The sequence below is a fragment of the Gymnogyps californianus genome, chromosome 11 (assembly GCF_018139145.2).
Source record: "Gymnogyps californianus isolate 813 chromosome 11, ASM1813914v2, whole genome shotgun sequence".
Classification (NCBI taxonomy): domain Eukaryota; kingdom Metazoa; phylum Chordata; class Aves; order Accipitriformes; family Cathartidae; genus Gymnogyps; species Gymnogyps californianus.
Window position 1 is genome coordinate 2,571,999 of NC_059481.1, and position 16,443 is coordinate 2,588,441.

The following is a 16,443-nucleotide window of genomic DNA, read 5'->3' on the forward strand; positions in this document are numbered from 1 at the left end:
CAAATCCCTCTTTGCTAGCTCCGGGGAATATTACTTGGCGTGGTACGATGAGAAAGCATGGGAGGAAAATGATTGCATCTCCATGCTCAAGTGGTAGAAGGATGGAAGTAGTTTTGTCCCTGCTGTAAAGTTTCTCAGCCTGCATAAAGAAATTTTATTGGGGGGGTGGGGGGAAGCTATAGGTTTTAGCTTAGTTTATAAAGCTACTAATTAAATTTCAGGGCACTTTGGTCTGTGGGTCTTTTTTAAAAGCAAACTTCAGGAAGGGAAGGTGTCAAAGGGGTAGTAACATGAGGCAGGGAGGTCAGATCTGATTGCTGTTTCTACTCCAGCTATGAGCAGGCTCTCTGGAAATATATTTAAGCCTTTATTTCCCACTGATGTAGATAATGTTTGTCCCTTTCAGAGGAGCATTTGGATAAATATACTTGTGTACCTTTTCAAATGCTGAGATGGGAGAATCTAGAGAAGAGTAAAACTGTGTTTAGGATAAACGCAGTATATTAAAAAGTAGATATTTTCTTATACTTCTGTATTAGCGGCTTGTTTGCCTGAGGAGCCTTATCTATGACCCTTCCCTTTCACTCTCCATCTGGTCACTGTCCAAGGAGAGCTGGATGAAAGTCCCTTCTGGACAAATTAATGCTATTCCCTAAATTGGATTGGGGAAAGGTGGGTGGCTTCGAGCGGCGCGGGGTTGCTGGAGGAGTGGGGGAGAGGGTCTCCATCCTGCCCCAGTGGAGCAGAGGCTTTGCTGGCAACGCGGTGCCGCTTAGGACACCCCGGCTTTCCTTGCTGCTGGGGCAGAAATGCTGAACTGTTAATGAAGGGACATTTCGGGGTGGAAAAAACCACCCCTGGCTCTTCCTAGAAACCTCTGAGAGAAATATTTCCCTGCTTTTCATTTGGAGCAAGCTGGGTGTGACTCTGGTTACTGTGGCTCAGCTGATGAATGATAACTTAAGGCTGGTAACATGATCACTCCCAGCCCTCTGTGTGTCTGAAATGACGCTGTTAGTGTGCTCTTAATCTTTGCAATAACACACCGAGACAAAATGGTGGCTGAGGAAAAACCGAAGCAAATTGAGGATTGCATTTACACAGGCTGGCCTTTTGGGAGGGACCAGCTCCTGGCTTGGGGCGGCCGGCTGGGATGGATGGAGCCGCAGTGCGTTTAAACAGTTTGGAAATGTCTCTGCCTCTGCTCCCTGAGCGAACTGTCGTCTCTGAAATGCAGGAAGAGGATCTGATGCAGTTTGTGAAATGACTGCTTTGTGGACTTTTCTGTTGTGGGCAGGGAAGGGGTTGTTTAGACAAGGCAAGGAAAAGAGGATGTGATAGATATAAAATGACGGAGCATGCAGATCAAGCCTGATCAGGTTGCTCTTTATGTTTTCTTACAGTTTAAGAGTTAGTAACTTGGGGAAATTGAAGGCAGCCCTTTTAAAGCTGCAAAAGTTTTCTTTTTCTATCTAACATCTCATTAACCTGTGGGAATTGGCACCATGAGCTAATGCATAACAGGCTTCAAAAAGAAAAGAGAGGAAAAAAAAAAATTACACTTACATGTATAATGAGGACATCTGCAGAGCTGAGCTGAACTCCTTTTCACTAAACAGAATAAAACCCATTTATAAGGGCCATAAACTGCTCTGCTTCGGGGCATTAACCGAATCGCTGGCTGATGAGCAGTGGCAGAAGTCTCCCCTGTGGGCTGGGTATTCCATAATTGTCCATTACAGCGCTTCGCAGGCTTTCCTGTAAAGGCTGGTGCTGACCATTGTGGTAGACAGGATACTGACCTCAGATGGATGGCTCTTTGATCCAGGACAGTATTTCCTATGCAAAATAAAAGGTTTGCTACATCAGCGTTTTTTTCCCCTCTTCCTCTCCTTGCCTAAATCTCATTAGTTTGACCTTTTCAAACCCTGCACACTTTATCACTTTAAGGTGCTGCTAAAAGGGCACTATCAGGTTAAAAATCAGATTCTCCTACCTCCGTTAACCCACAAGATGACAAAACTGAACAGGAAGGATAGAGCTGTTTCCCTGTCTGCCCTGTCTATCCTCGCAAGGACAGAGCAGGACCTTGTTTGGGGCTCCAAAAAGCGCTTGGATGCCTGGTGCTTTCTCACAGCAGCCGTGAGGATGCCTGGCTTTGCGGTGTCTGCAGTCAGGCACGCTGATGCTCCGTTACGCTGCTCGTTTGTTCACCTCCACCGTCAACACGATTCCTCTAGCTTTCTCGCAACAAGTTACTGCTCCAGCAGTTGGGTTGCAGTTGCTACCAAGGTACACGTGTGGCCTCATCGGTGTGTCATCTGGGAGCGTGTTCGGGGAAAAGGAGTGGGAGGGTGAAGGTGCTTTGTGAGAGCACAAGCTGTAGCAAAACGTTATGCACGTGCTTGTGAGGGAGGACAGAGGTAAATGTACGCAGGGGAGGGAGATGCTCTCAAGCGTCACGTACCCTTTTCTGTCGCTGTTCCCAAGCAATACAGGATAGCAAATCCTGGGGAGTGAGGGAGCCGAATCCCAACGTATGAGTAACTCAAGTTGCCTGGCTGCTCAGCCCCTTCCTGAGCACAAGCTATACAGATTTTTATCTGAGATTGCCCTGGGAGCTCATAAAAAATGATTCCTCTGTGCTGCTCCCTCACCCCTAGGATTCAATAGTCCCTACTTCCCCTCTTTCTATTTTAGAAGTTGCTCTTAGCTGCAGGTTATTATTTGTCTGATAATTGCTTTTGCCTACAGGAAAGGATTTTTCATGAAAAGGACGTGCCATGTAGCTACACTTCTCTGGCTCATTTACTCACCCATCGAGAGGCCTCGAGTCAGGCTACAAATGGAGTTGCCTGAATTTCCTATTAGAAAGAAGATCGATAGCCCCAACTTGCCGGTTTTCTCGGCCTCATTTTCTCTCTGACTCCATGTTTCCTTCCCTGCTGTTTCCCTGCAGGAACTCCCATCAATCGGATCCCCATCATGGCAAAGCAGATCCTGGATCTCTACATGCTGTACAAGCTTGTGACCGAGAAAGGAGGGCTGGTGGAAATCATCAACAAGAAGATCTGGCGAGAGATCACCAAAGGCCTTAATCTGCCCACCTCCATCACCAGTGCCGCCTTCACCCTTCGAACCCAGTAAGTCCTGAAGGTCTAACAGCACGGATGTGAACACCGAGTGGGGACTGGGGAGTGCAGAGCAGGGACTGGGGTGGAAAAACTGAAAGGCTAAATTCTACTGTGTGGCCAGGGAGGGGCTGATAAACTGCTTTATTTATCCCTCTCACCCAAGGCTTGTGGTTTTTCCTTTCTATTCCTTCTCCTCTCGTTTTTCTTAGCAGTGATTCTTCCTAAACTCGTTCCCCTTCCATCCCTACAGTCCCAGCACTAATACGCCATCGCCTTGTTTGCTGTGCTCTGCGCCTCCCTCCATCCTGTGCCTTTCTTGCCTCTTCAGAGCTGAAACTCCTCAGGGCAAGGAGGGTCTTGCTCTGTCTCTGAAGAGCGCTTGGCACAGCAAGGAGGAGGGAGGGAGGCCTCCCGGTTTGTAGGCATCAAGTATGAACTTGATCATTTAATGTCTGTTATCACTACTACGTTGTGGAAACTTGCATTTAGCACCTACTTACTGTGAGGATTGCTTTTCTGACCTGCAGTACCTCACATTGATGAGGCAAGCAAAAAAAAAAGGGGGGGGGGGGGAAGAAAAAGCAGAATAAGCAGAGGAAAAAAGAATGGTGAAAGTAAACCTACTGTAAAATTTAAGCAGCAGGGTGAAGCTGTGCGTTAGTGACTCGAGTATGGAAGGCTGGGCTCTGGGAATCCACACCCAGCTCTTATGCAGACTCAGATTTCTTGGAAATTATTAGAGCCCCTGCATCCTGAGAGGGAAGCTCCTTGCCATTTCTACAGCCTTTGGTACAAACAGGCTGTCTCCTGCAAACGTGCGTGCCAGAATTCAGCACAAGCAGTAAAGTTTGGTGCTGCCCAATACAAATGCTTTGGAAAAGGGTAATTCCTCAAACTTCCTTCCTTGCATTAAGTGTTTGGCGTGGTTTAACCCCAGCCGGCAACTAAGCACCACGCAGCCACTCACTCACTGCCCCCACCCACTGGGATGGGGGAGAGGATCAAAAAAACCAAAAACCTTGTGGGTTGAGGTAAAGACAGTTTAATAGGACAGAAAGGAAGGAAAAATAATGACAATAATAATAATAATACGACAATAATAATACTAAAAGAATTAGACTATACAAAACAAGTGGTGCACAATGCAGTTGCTCACCACTCGCCAACCGATGCCCAGTTAGTTCCCGAGCAGCGATCCGCCCCTCCCGGCCAACTCCCCCCAGTTTATACACTGGGCGTGACGTCATATGGTATGGAATGTCCCTTTGGCCAGTTGGGGTCAGCTGTCCTGGCTGTGTCCCCTCCCAGCTTCTTGTGCCCCTCCAGCCTTCTTGCTGGCTGGGCATGAGAAGCTGAAAAATCCTTGACTTAGTTGTTGCTAAGCAGTGTTTATACTGAAAACATCAGCGTGTTATCAACATTATTCTCCTACTAAATCCAAAACACAGCACTGTACCAGCTACTAGGAAGAAAATTAACTCTGTCCCAGCCGAAACCAGGGCAGTGTTACAGTCCAAGATCTTAATTCTTATCATTTTAGATGGTATCTCAGTTGTAAAGGAATTCTGGACAATTCTTTTCTGCCCTTGTGGGTATAGTAGTATGTAACTATGTGCTTCCCTATAAACACTGAGTAAACTCAAAGTTTCTTTGAGAGAGCTGTGCTTCACACCCAAACTGCTCCACGCTTATCAAACCAAGTGCAGCAGTGGTCATGATATGCAGAGACTCCAGATCTGCAGAGGACCTCAGTCTGCAAGTCGTGCCTGAATGCAATGCTTGTTGCTGTAGCCTAGAATTTCACGTTCTATTGAGAAACCTACTTGAGTTTCCCTGTGCTCGCCTCTCTCCCAGGTACATGAAGTACCTATATGCCTACGAATGCGAGAAGAAATCCCTCAGTTCTCCTGCTGAGCTTCAGGCTGCCATCGATGGCAACAGGCGGGAAGGCAGGCGGCCCAGCTACAGCTCCTCTTTGTTCAGCTACTCGCCCACCACCACAGGGCCTCCTTCCCTCCTGTCTCCCCCAAAGATCCGCTTCCCCATCATCGGCGTCGCGCCGGGCAGCGGGACCAGCAATCCTCGGGTGTCTCCAGCAGCAGCTGTCAGAAAAGGTCGGCTACTTTTACTCGCAGCAAAGAGGGTGGCTGGGTTAAGAGGTGCAGGCACTGAAACACAGATATTTTCCGTTTTGTCCGCCCAGACTGCTTTGGACTTGAGAGCAGTGGGACTTGGGCGGCTCAGGGTTTGCAGAATATTCTGCCTGCGGTTTAAACCTTTGCGTGCTCACTTTAGGGGAAGGGCTGTGGGAGGGCCTAAGTGACTCTTTTTCCTTTTCTAGGTGACGGTGTGCCCTTGACTGTGTCTATGCCAAATCGTATTGCCGTGCCAGTGACCTTGGCTAGTCAGCAGGCAACTGTGGCAGCAAGAACAGCCACCCTAGAGCAGCTGAGGGAGAGACTGGAGTCGGGAGAGCCTCCGGAGAAGAAGGTCTCGCGGATGACAGAGGAGGAGCAGCGGCTTGTCCAGCAGGCTCTTCAGCGCAACCTGTTCAGCGTGGCGCGGCAGATCCCCATGAAGATCAAAATCAATGGCAAGGGTAAGCAGCACCTCGAGATACACACAAGGTCTTTGCAGACTGCAGCAGGGAGGGAACTGCTCCCAATCTAGGATGTCAAACACCTCTTTACACACAGGCTTGATTACCTCTCTGGGTACCAGGCAGAGGTCGCTGTCAAGAAGGTGTTAAAAAGGAGCACAATAACTGTAAAGCTAAACTGTAACAATATTTTGTTAGGTTTTACTTACTGCTGCCATTTTTATTCTATTCTTGTTGATGCGTAATCCAGCAGCGTCTGAATCCAGCCTGGATTCAGAAGCACCCTAGCTGTGTTCAGAAAGCTCTGCATCTAAGCTGATAAAACCCACTTGGCCCGTACAAGAAGACCCTTATCTGAGCTTACGACCTCCTGCGTTGATCACAGTGAGATTGCTTCAGGACTCAAGCTGTCATGTCTCCGCAGAACTTGCGCTGTGGGCAATTACCACTTTCAGTTGCTGCTAGCTCAGTTGTCCTTGCAGCAGTGCTCTGTTGCGTGCTGTAAGCGTGCTCCTTCCTTCATGGGAAGCACATGGGTTGGCTGAAATTGCTTTGGGCCGCATATCTGACCCCCTCACGTTTAATTCCTGGTGAGAACTTCAGGTCCGAGAGCGTGGTTTAGCCTAGCCAAAGGCAGCCCTGTGATTCTGCAGTCGATAAGATGACTTTTGGAGGGGAAGCCCATCATGTGCCAGATGCTCAGCTTTCCCCTGCCCTGCTCTCAGCTGAGCCTCGTGCCAGCATTGTGCTGCAGGGAATGATTTTCTGTCCTTTCCCGGTCAGGAATCCTTTTAATTGATCGTGGAGGTAACAGCTTTTTCCGTACGGGTAGCAGACTGCAGGAGACGGAGGAGAGAGATGCCCAGCTTTTAGGAATCCTTTGTCAGGTGCGATGAGGAGACCACAAAGACCCGTGTATCTGCAGGGGACCCTACGCATCCCAGGGCTTTTAGCAAGTCAGGTGATTTCTACCAACATCTGCTGCGAGCCTACGCACAGCCTCCAGGCAAAGAACTCCTGGCAAGGCTGGGTTAGAAGGTCACATACAAGCAGCATTCATGGCCTGGGAAATGCACTCCTGAAATGCTTTGTAAAAGGGGAGTCACCCTGTAAAGGTCACATTGTCAGAATCAATACTGTTATATAGTGGCTTCAAAAGCTGATTAAGTGCCGTGGCTCCCTTACCTGTCCTGGGGGCTGCACTTCACTGGACAGCAAAGCCTCAGAAAATTTCAGTCCCACAGCTGCTTCCTCCAAACCTTTTGATCCATTAAAATTAAAGGTCTCAGACCCCCTATTAATTGTACATTTGGATGTAGGCACAAGGCCAGGCAAGTTTGGCACGGCTTAGAAGAAAGGGAAGAGTTGTTCTTGAGGCCTTTGCTAGCAATGCTGGTAAATGCTGTATTGAGACGCTTTGCCCGAAATATATATGGCAAAGGGTCAAAGCGGGTTCCTCTTTGAAGCAGTAGCAGCTTGCTGCGGAGTTAAATGGGATTGGGACTTCACATCACAGTTCCTGACAGCTATGCATCCACCTAAATTTCACCTTTACATAAAAACAAAACAAAAACAAAAATGGTGAGCAAAAGGGAATACAGATTTTATCAAGTAATGTTCATTCCCTCTCATCTCACTTTTTTTTTTTTTCTCTCCACCCTGAACTTCCTGAATCAAAATGCTAGGAACAATTTTAGTCTCTACAAATAGTCACAGGCTGAGGGCTGAGCCCTAAGGATTCAATGAAACTGTTCCCACCTTTGTTAGCTGACTGTGGGCGAGTCTGTCCTGTCTTTCGTGCCCTAATTTTCCCTATTGCAAAATAAAAATAATATTGTGCTTTGTAAAGTGTTTTGAGAGGTGCTTTTGAAAAGCACCGCATGAGCTTATCATAGCTTGATAGCAACATTTAGGTTAAATGTTAACAATGTCCTTAGCATTCTTTACAGGGACAGTGGACTCGCTGTCCTAGCAGACTCGAAAGGAGCGAAACCCATGCATTTTTACATGCAATGGCAGAGCCTGAGCAGGCTGTCTGCATAATCTCTCTCTGTTTTAATAGCCCAGTGCTCCAAAACCAACATCGGGTGGGCTGGTAACCATGATACGGCTGTGCAAACTGTAAGCCTGCATTCATGAGCGCGGAGAAGCGATCCTGCAACCCAGGCTCACAGTTACGCGTTGCTTAGGTTGGAGGTTCAGAAGTGGCCGGGAGAGTGTGATGTTCAGCTCCCCTTAAACATCAGTGCAAACCGAACCCCTGCTCTGCACTGACGCTTCCAGAGCTGCCCACCGTGGCTTAGAAACGACTCTTCAGGCTGAGGATGCAGAAAAAAAACAGATTTCACGCACGCCGTAGGGGCAGCCAAGCATAGTGCTGCTGGGTTCGAGTCCCGGGCGCTGTGGGTAGTCCCCTCCCTCCAGCGGCCGCTGGAGCTGCTGCAGTCGGAGCCCTGCGCGGGCAGTCGCGCCGGCTCCCCCAGAAACTGCCACCCCTCAGCAAAGGGGTGGAGGACTGTGCGTGGGCTCCCGAACGCAGCCCCGGGCCAGCCGATTTAACTAGGGTCTCGTCTCGTGCGCTGGCAGCTTTTTCTTTGGAGGGGATGTTAATTTGGCCCTCCAGCCTGCGAGGTTTGTAAATGCCAGCGGGCTCCCAGCCTATCCTCGGCTCGCGCTGAAGCACTTCAACACCTTTGTAGACTTATAACAGGACTGGAAGCGGACATCGCGTGGGGATTTCCTCACCGAAGAGGAGACAAAGGGAGGGCTGTGTACACCTTTGATCATCTCTGGATGGTGCAGGGAACAGGATAGTTACTCTCTAACTCTGCATCTCTTCTTTCTCGAAAGAAGATAAACCAGACTCGGCGGCGGCAGCAGCGCTGAATTTGTCACCTAACGGCATTGGGAGTATTAACATGTCGGTGGAGATTAACGGCACAATTTATGCTGGTGAGAAAGAACCGCTCCCGGGGGTGGGTAGAGAGCCAGGCTGGTGGTGCAGAGCGGGACGTGGAGAGGGTGGCGTGCTCCCAGGGGCTGGTCTTTGCCAAAGCACCACACACACGACCTGTCTGGCTTAGAAAGCTCAGGAGGAGGTGATTTCTGTTCTCTTTTTTTTTGGTCCTAGGCAGGCAAGATGCATGCCCTTTCCTTTTGGTGGTGGTGGTTAGTATTTTTAAAATCTAAGGGAAGGGACTTCTATAAAAGTGTTAATAGGAAGGAGTATTATCCCTCTTCTCCTGCTGAGGAGTGGCTTTACTCAGCTTTTCCTCACGCATCTCTGGGAAGCAGGAATTTTTGTCCCCTGTGCTCTGCTCAAGCCGTTTCGCTTCTGCAGGTCGCACACACGCATCCTTGGCCAAAGCCCAAGTGGGAGGCCTGGCACTGCAGGGCAATGAAAGTCGCTTCTCTCCTCCAAAGGTGTTGAAGCCACTTGGGATCTTTGTCTTCTGTAAGCACAACATCCCTGTGACAGAGGCGCCAGAACAAGTCCTGGGGGATCCCTTCTTATAGCCTGGTCACCATTGACCCTCTGATCTGTCTCCGAGGCTGCTTGTCTTGCGCTGAGCCTCTTTCTGTTGGGCTGAGATCTTTGGGGTTGGACGGACTGCCCTTTGCTCTGTACCCTAGCCTTCTCGGCCGTGCCACCCCATCGTCCCAGTAACCCTTCTCTTTACCTCTCTCCGCCTTGCAGGAGTGCTCTTTGCCCAGAAGCCAGTCGTCCATCTCATTGCAGGCTCCAGCACCCAAAGTTCCTGCAGCAGCAGCAGCAGCTCCCACTGCTCTCCCAGCCCTACCTCATCCCGGGGAACCCCCAGCGCAGAGCCCTCCACCAGCTGGTCTCTCTGATGGTCGGCCGAGCCTGCTGTCTCTCACACTGGCCTCCGGCAGCTCTTCCTCTCCGCTCTAGGCAGGGAGCGAGCCGGGAAGGAGTCGCACAGATTACCTCATCTCAAGGAACCTGCTTTTGTGGTTGGCCAACGGCAAGATGATGATGATGCTGAAACCTTTCCATGCCAGCGAGTTTTTCTTCATCGCCTGTTTGTCCAGCCTTTTTCTTTGTTTTTCCCCTTTCTTCCTCCCTTTCGCTTTTTGTTTTCTTCCTCCTCCTCCCAGGGTTTGCTGTGTTCCTGTTGGGGGGTGGGACATGGAGGGGATGGGGGGGGGGGGCATGCCTGGCGTTTTTCAATCAGGGATCGTCTCTAGGAGCTGCAGGTTGAGAGATGGCTGAGACGTCACCAAGGCAGGTGGAAAGAGCTGGAGTTGGGGCAGGGAAACTTGCTTCTCCTCAAACCAGTAGCCACAAGGACTCTTCCCACAAAACAACTCCGTGTATTGACAATCCTAAGAGCCAGCGGGGTGCCTTGCCCCTGGCCTCCCGTGGCTTGTGCTGCAGAAGGCCGTGCGGCTGCAGAGCAGGCAAGCTTCCTCGCTTTCCTTCTTCAGGCTCTGTCGTGGTCCGGTGTTCTTAGGTCCTCCCGTAGAACACATGCTCTTGGCTTGTGAGCCTCCTTCCCCCTCGCCGAGGTCTTGGCAAGAGGGGAAGGACCTTCTCACCGCTACGTTTGACCCATAGACCCATTAAAAACCTCTCGATCAGCTGCTTCGTTCTCCTGGCTGGTGCCGGCCTCCCCTACTGTTGCCTTCTCCAGGCTTTCAGCCAAGTTTTAAATGCCCTCGACCTTGTCTCTCTCCCCTTGAGGAACTCATCCCGCTGACATTTACCCTGACAGCCTGGACTTACTGTGGCTTGGTGTTTTGATCCTCTGCCCCCTTGACACAAAAGGGCTGTCATTTAGGTTGATCTAGGCTTCCTGGAGGGACTTCCTTCTCGTAAGGCGTCTTTCAGTAGCCCCTGGAAGCTCTCCGCAGCCGTGTGCTGAGAAAAGAGAAGGTGATATTTGAAATCTAATTCAGTGGGGCTGCGGTGTGTTTGTGTGCGTAGGTATTGGCGGTTAACGTTACGCGTGCGTCTCTTCGTTGGTCTCTGAACAAGCCGACAGAAGCCCAGACCCCTTCAAATTGTACGTGAGCAAAAAGAAAGCGGCTCTCAGTTGAGTAAGACCTTTTGCTCTCCTGGGTGGAAGCAGAGAAAAGGAAATCAAGCCCTTCCTCACCCTTTCCCCTCGAACCTCCAGTTGAAAGCAAGCAGGGGCTGGCCCTGGCTCTCCCGTGTTGGGAGCCAACCAAGCTGACTTAGTGACTCCCAGAACCCGGCTCCTGCCGAGGTGGCCTCATTCTGTCCCCTCTCTTCTTCTGGCCTTTCCCACGCAGGCTTTCCCCAGCCTGGAGATCAGGTCCAAGCACCATCCATCCTGCCCTGGTGACGTCCTTCCCATCCTCCAGGCCCAAGTCGGGTTTTTTTGAGCAGATGAAATACCTCAGATATGTACTTGTTGTTGGGGTTTTTTTGTTTGTTTTGGGTTGGTTTTTTTTAACCTCTTCAGGAAGTATTGGCATATCTTATCGCTTGTTTTTTATATGTGGTTTTGCTGACATTGTGTTCTTTTTTTTTTATTATTTTTAATTGTATCACCAAAGACAGAAAGTAAAAAAAAGAAAAGAAAAAGAAAAAAAAAAAGAAAAAAGGCTGAGCAAAGGAGCAGTGGCTTCCCCATCCTTTAGGCCAGCAGGAGACAAGCTGAACAGCATTGTCCCAGGACATGTGCATGACACAGGAGGACAGGTAGAGGTAGGAAAAGAGGGCAAGAGTGACTGCTTACTTAGATCTGTCCTTCGTGTTGGACACGAGGGCGTCTCCAAAGTCCCTGTTGTTTTTTTTTTTTTCCAAGCTCCAGGATCTGTGCTTACCTTTAGCAGAGCTGCTCAGTGCAGCAGGGAGATGACGGCACTGCTTACACTACGGATTGGCCAAGCCTCTCGCAGGAAGGGGGTTGCTGGCACCTGAAAGCACAGCTTGGTCTTGTGGTGCTGCACCCAACCATCTCCTCAGCTGCGCTGGGACTTTGTTATCCCAGACACAGCTAATTCCGTCTACACTACAAGACTAAGCCATGTTGGGTAGTCTTTGAGAGAGGCGCCAAAATAAGAAGTTATTCTAGTTTTTCGCCTGTACTTAGGTGCCGGTGTAACAACCACCCGAGCTAGCAGATACATTACGATCTAAGTGAAAACTGTGTTAAAACTCCAGAGGTTCAGCCTGCTAAAAATGAGTTTCCTGGAGCGGGGTGGGTGAGTCGCCGTGTTTTATACCAGCGTGAGAAGAGAAGGTCACCTTGCGTCTGCTCCCGCGGGCGAGCAGAGCTGGTGGGAGCGTTGAGCTCCGTGCGGGACGGGCGGCTTGAGGTGCTGTTGCCATTACAGGCTGTGCCTGCCTGCACCGCTGAGCCCGAGCTCAGCCTAGAAGCGTCTGTCCCTTCCCTGCCCGGTTATTTCTGCGATGCGCTGTGAGGACTTGAGCCTGTCCTAGTACTCTGTGAGACTTTTCAAGTCCAGGGGAGATGCCCTCCTGTAATACCTCTGGTTAGCCGTGGCACGGTCCCTGTGCTCCCAGGATGTCCTGCTCCCAGAAGCTGTTTATTTTATACTACTGAAAAGAGCGTGGCTTTAAAAAACACTGGCCCAGATACTGCCACAGGAAAAGCCCCGTCAGCAGCCTGAGGATTGGGCTTAAAAATGTACATAGAAAACGAAACGAATAATCCTTCCTTTAAACTCTCAAATGTCAGGTTCTCCTTTTTAATCCCCCGGCACTACGTGGCTGGGCTGCTGCTCTGTCCTTGAGAGCCGAGTGCTCGTGCTAAGGCTTGCGTAAAGCACGGGCGAGACCTCCCGGCTGCAGGAGGCTCTCTGCTCTCCCTGGGTTAGTTTCTACACTATGACTTGGAGTTATCCCGCTACCCGGCAGCGGGAGGACTTGCTTGGGAAGAAGAGGGGAAAGCGGGTGGGAATGCACGTGTCCTGAGAGAGATGCTGCTCCGAGATGTCCCGTCTCCGGCGGCTTTGAGCTAGAGTAACGACCACCCGCCGGGCACGGGGAGGCCGAGCTGCTCTCGGGCTGCGGGGCGTTTGCTTGGCAGATCCCCCAGGCCTCCACGGCATTTCATCCTCGCAGGCTCGGAGAGGATTATCCCAGACTCTGGGGCTCATTCAGATTGGGTTTTTTTTCCCTTTTTTTGTTTTCTTTTGGTTGTTTGTTTTTGGTTTTTTGTTTTGTGTTTTTTTTTTTTATTTGGGGGTGGGCTTGGGGGCTGTTTCCTACGAGTGGGACTGGGGCACTTTTTGCTTTTCCTTACGCTTTCTTCTCTGGTCCTGGGGAGCAGAGGTTAGTAATGGGTGGTTTTGCTTATGTATCACATGCTAACATTGTGTTTTCTTGCACAGAAAGGCACTCGAATCACTGAACTGCTAAACAGCTTTGACACTACTAGAGTATTAATGTTTATAAGCTTTACACAACTAGACTGGAAATAGACAGGGACTAACAGATTGTTTTGTATCCAATTCAGGGAAAGAATCAAGTCGGGATGCGTAACAGATACCTCAGTAAAAATAAGCTGCAACAATAAACTGGTCCTTTCTCAGTACAGGATGACAAGGACCAGCCATTCAGACTGTGAAGAGTAACCCTTTCCCTAAGCCTGGCTTTGATACTGGCAGTTGGCTTAATGCGCGTTTTGCTGAGCTCCAGATCTCCTGCTGAGCTGCCAGGCTTTGGGGACGGGGTTACGGAAACCAGCAGCAGAGACGGGGCGGAGGAGCCGGGAGCCGAGGAAGGCTGAGCGAGGGTGGTGGATTCCGCCCCGCTCTCCCCGGCTCCGCTTCATTTCACTCGACCGTGTTCGATTGTATAGTACTCAGGGGTTTTGATACTGCGGGTAGGACTGTTCCTCGCGTGAAGTGCTCCGCTTTGCAGTGTGGCTTAATTCTCTTTCAACTCCAGACCAGCAAAGGTTTCGCAGCGAGCAGCCAAAAAAAAAACAAAAAACAACCCAAGAAAAAAGCCCCCAGCTTGCTTGCTTCCCCCTCCTGTTTCAGGGGGAGATTTGCCAGCTGGGTTCGATGCCCAGCTGGGGGGGGGAGAAAAAAAAACCAAACACCGAAACAAAACCAAACCTCCTCCTCCTCTTCCAGCAGATCCCAGTTTGTGAGCTGGGAAAGGGGGAAGAGGTGAGGGGGAGGCCGCGCGCCTCCTCGGCTCCCAAAGTGAATGTGAACGTGTCACACCAAGTCCTTTTGGCCGCTGCGTGCGTGTGTGTGTGTGTGTGCTCCAGACGGATTCAGATCAGAAGATGTTTTCACCAAACAGCTGCAGCAGCCTTGCTACTAGTTTTCTTACCTATTTAAAAAAAAATAAAAATAAATAAATAAAAAAAAGAAATGTGATAGCCTAGGCGGTGGATAAATACCTCAACGTCTCCTTCCAACAAGTGTCTGTATATGTTGTTGTTGGGTTTTTTCTATCTTACACATTATCTGAATGTTTATATTCCAATAAACTTCTACCTCTTCACACAGTGACCCTGCAAGCCTGATTTGTGGCCACGCTCTTTCACTGAAGTGCGAGTTAAAGATTTCCCAACCCCTTCTTCGTCCTGGGAAAGCGTTCCCGGCGGCTGGGCCGGCCTAGATGAGGTCTGTGTCCTTGCAGGTCTTTGTGGTCCCAGTTTGTACCTTTGTGGGGAGAACTGGGCTGTAAACCTGGGCTGGCGTGATGCGGTTTTGGAGTGGTGGCTAGAAATGAGCTGGGTACCTGTGGGGTGAAATGATCGGGCTTCCAGGTAGGATGCTGGCTGGGAAACCCCTCCGCCCAGCTCTGTGGGAGAGCAGGCACCAAACGGAGGAGTTACGCTGGCTCTCCTTTCCCGGCTGCTGCTGAAGGGCTCGGAGCTGCAGCCGTACCTGCCCTGGGTCCCTTACCCGGCTCCGCCAGGGCCAGGCTGGGGCAGGAGCCGCTCTCCCAAATCCCCCCCGTGTCGCCGCCTCGCCCGCACAAAAAGGCCATGTAATGCTTCCCAACAGGTTTGCTATTTACACAGCACCAGTCATTGAACCAGTTCTGCGGTTGGAGAGGAACTGGTTTCCAGCCCTTTTCGTACCAGCGTTCCCGATGCCCTGGTGCCTGCGTTTGCTTTGGCCGCTGGGATGGGGCCTGGCGTGCCACCTTCCCCGTCCTCCCACCAAACTTGCCCCATCCCCAGCATCCCCACGCCATGGAGCTGGAAACCTCTCCCCTCCTGCCTGCACCCTGCCCACGCTGCCCACCGGCTCTTCCATCAGCATCTGCCTGCAGGGGAGACCCACGCACGGCTGTCAGACACCCATCCGACAGCGGTGGCTGTGCCGGGGCTGCGGCAGACACCGGCACGGCCTCCCGGTGCTCAGATCGGCCTTGGGCTTCCTCGCTGTGCCCGGTGGCTGGGGCGGGATGCTGTAAACCAGCAAGCTGCCTCTGCTTTGAGCATCCCCGCTGCCTCTCTGCAGAGGATGGACTAGCACGCTTGCTGATGGGTGCAGAAGAGCCGCCTGCTCGCACAGCACCCGAGCCGCACAATTCAGCTGCCTGTGGTGTCTCTCCTGATTTCAGTCCACGCTGTACGAGAAGAGCCAGGCCTATGTTTTACGCCCCCCCCCCCCCAGCACCCCGAGGATCCCAGTTATCGGAGGAGAGCCTGAGCTCCGGTCCCAGCCTAACCGGGCGGTGGGCAGGTGAAGGCAGAGCCTTTCCGCCCCGCGTTTCCTCCCCTCCTGCCCACCGGCGGGTTCGGCTTTTCCCAGCTCCAACTTTTCCCCGCGTGAGCTCAGCTGAGACGGCTCCAGGACTCGCCTGCCCTCGCCTCTGGCCTTAAAAGCCAGATGCCCGACGCAGGTAAGGTGGGTTCTGGCAATGCGCGGGGAGCAAACACCCCTGGTGCGCATTCCTGTCGGGTTTATCCACCGGCAGCCTTAAAATCGGAGGTGGGAAGGTGCCGGGTGGGCGGGGGGGTTCTCCCCCCGGCTCCAGGGGTGCTCAGAGACCTGGTCTCAGGTGAGAGGGGGGCTCCGTGGTGGCCACCCCAACCTCACCGCCAAGGTCTGGGATGTCCCTGCAGCCCTCCCAGCCTCCAGCCCCGTTACCTGCTTGATGCAGCAGGTCCCTGTGCAGCAGCCTCCAGCCCGGCTGCCCCAGCACCCAAAAGCAGGCACCCAAAGGGATCCGATACACCTTCCCCGCTTCACCCTATAGACCAATGTGGGTCTGTACGCCCAGGGTGGCCACGCTCCAGCCCTCCCAACATGCTTTCCCAGGGCTGGATGACCGCCGGCATTGGCAGCCGTTGTTTGGGCTGGAATATAATCCTCCAGGCAAGTTCACATCCCAACCCCCTTCCCTCCATCCCTCCCCTAAATGCCGCCATTCACCGCTCATCCCAGCCACAACCTCGCTTCCCTAACAAATAACAAAGGGCTAAAGAGAGCCCAGCGCGGATTAAAGCATCTGGGTAGGAAAGCCCAGCCCCACGGCGTGAGACACCGCTCGCTTTTCTCTTTCAAACATTAAGATCCCTTTATTGAACCCGGCGCAGGCTCCGGCAGAGCTTTGTCCGGACCCTGTTCTCCATAATCCCTCGCTGCAGGGCTGGAGGCGAAGCCAGCTCCAGGCACGGGGAGGCTTTGCACTGGCACAGCGACATTTGCATCGGCGCTTGTTGCCCGCCTCTGAAACCCAAGTTTCCTAAGAAACTTCAGCCCTGATGTCCAGGAGTT

At 51.6% G+C, this 16,443-nt stretch overlaps 1 protein-coding gene across 3 annotated transcripts in view; it reads left to right on the forward strand.

Annotated features, from left to right (window-relative positions):
- The window catches only part of ARID3B (AT-rich interaction domain 3B), a 33,370-nt gene extending 23,506 nt beyond the window's left edge, over positions 1–9,864 (forward strand). For 2 of the 3 annotated variants that reach the window (XM_050903303.1, XM_050903304.1), the window contains exons 5-9: positions 2,960–3,143; positions 4,989–5,248; positions 5,476–5,733; positions 8,584–8,685; positions 9,431–9,864. In XM_050903303.1, the coding sequence (XP_050759260.1) occupies positions 2,960–3,143; positions 4,989–5,248; positions 5,476–5,733; positions 8,584–8,685; positions 9,431–9,585 (959 nt within the window). In that variant the 3' untranslated portion in view covers positions 9,586–9,864. The remainder of the gene's footprint in view (positions 1–2,959; positions 3,144–4,988; positions 5,249–5,475; positions 5,734–8,583; positions 8,686–9,430) is intronic. The other variant, XM_050903306.1, reaches the window with a different exon arrangement.
- Positions 9,865–16,443: the final 6,579 nt, after the last annotated feature.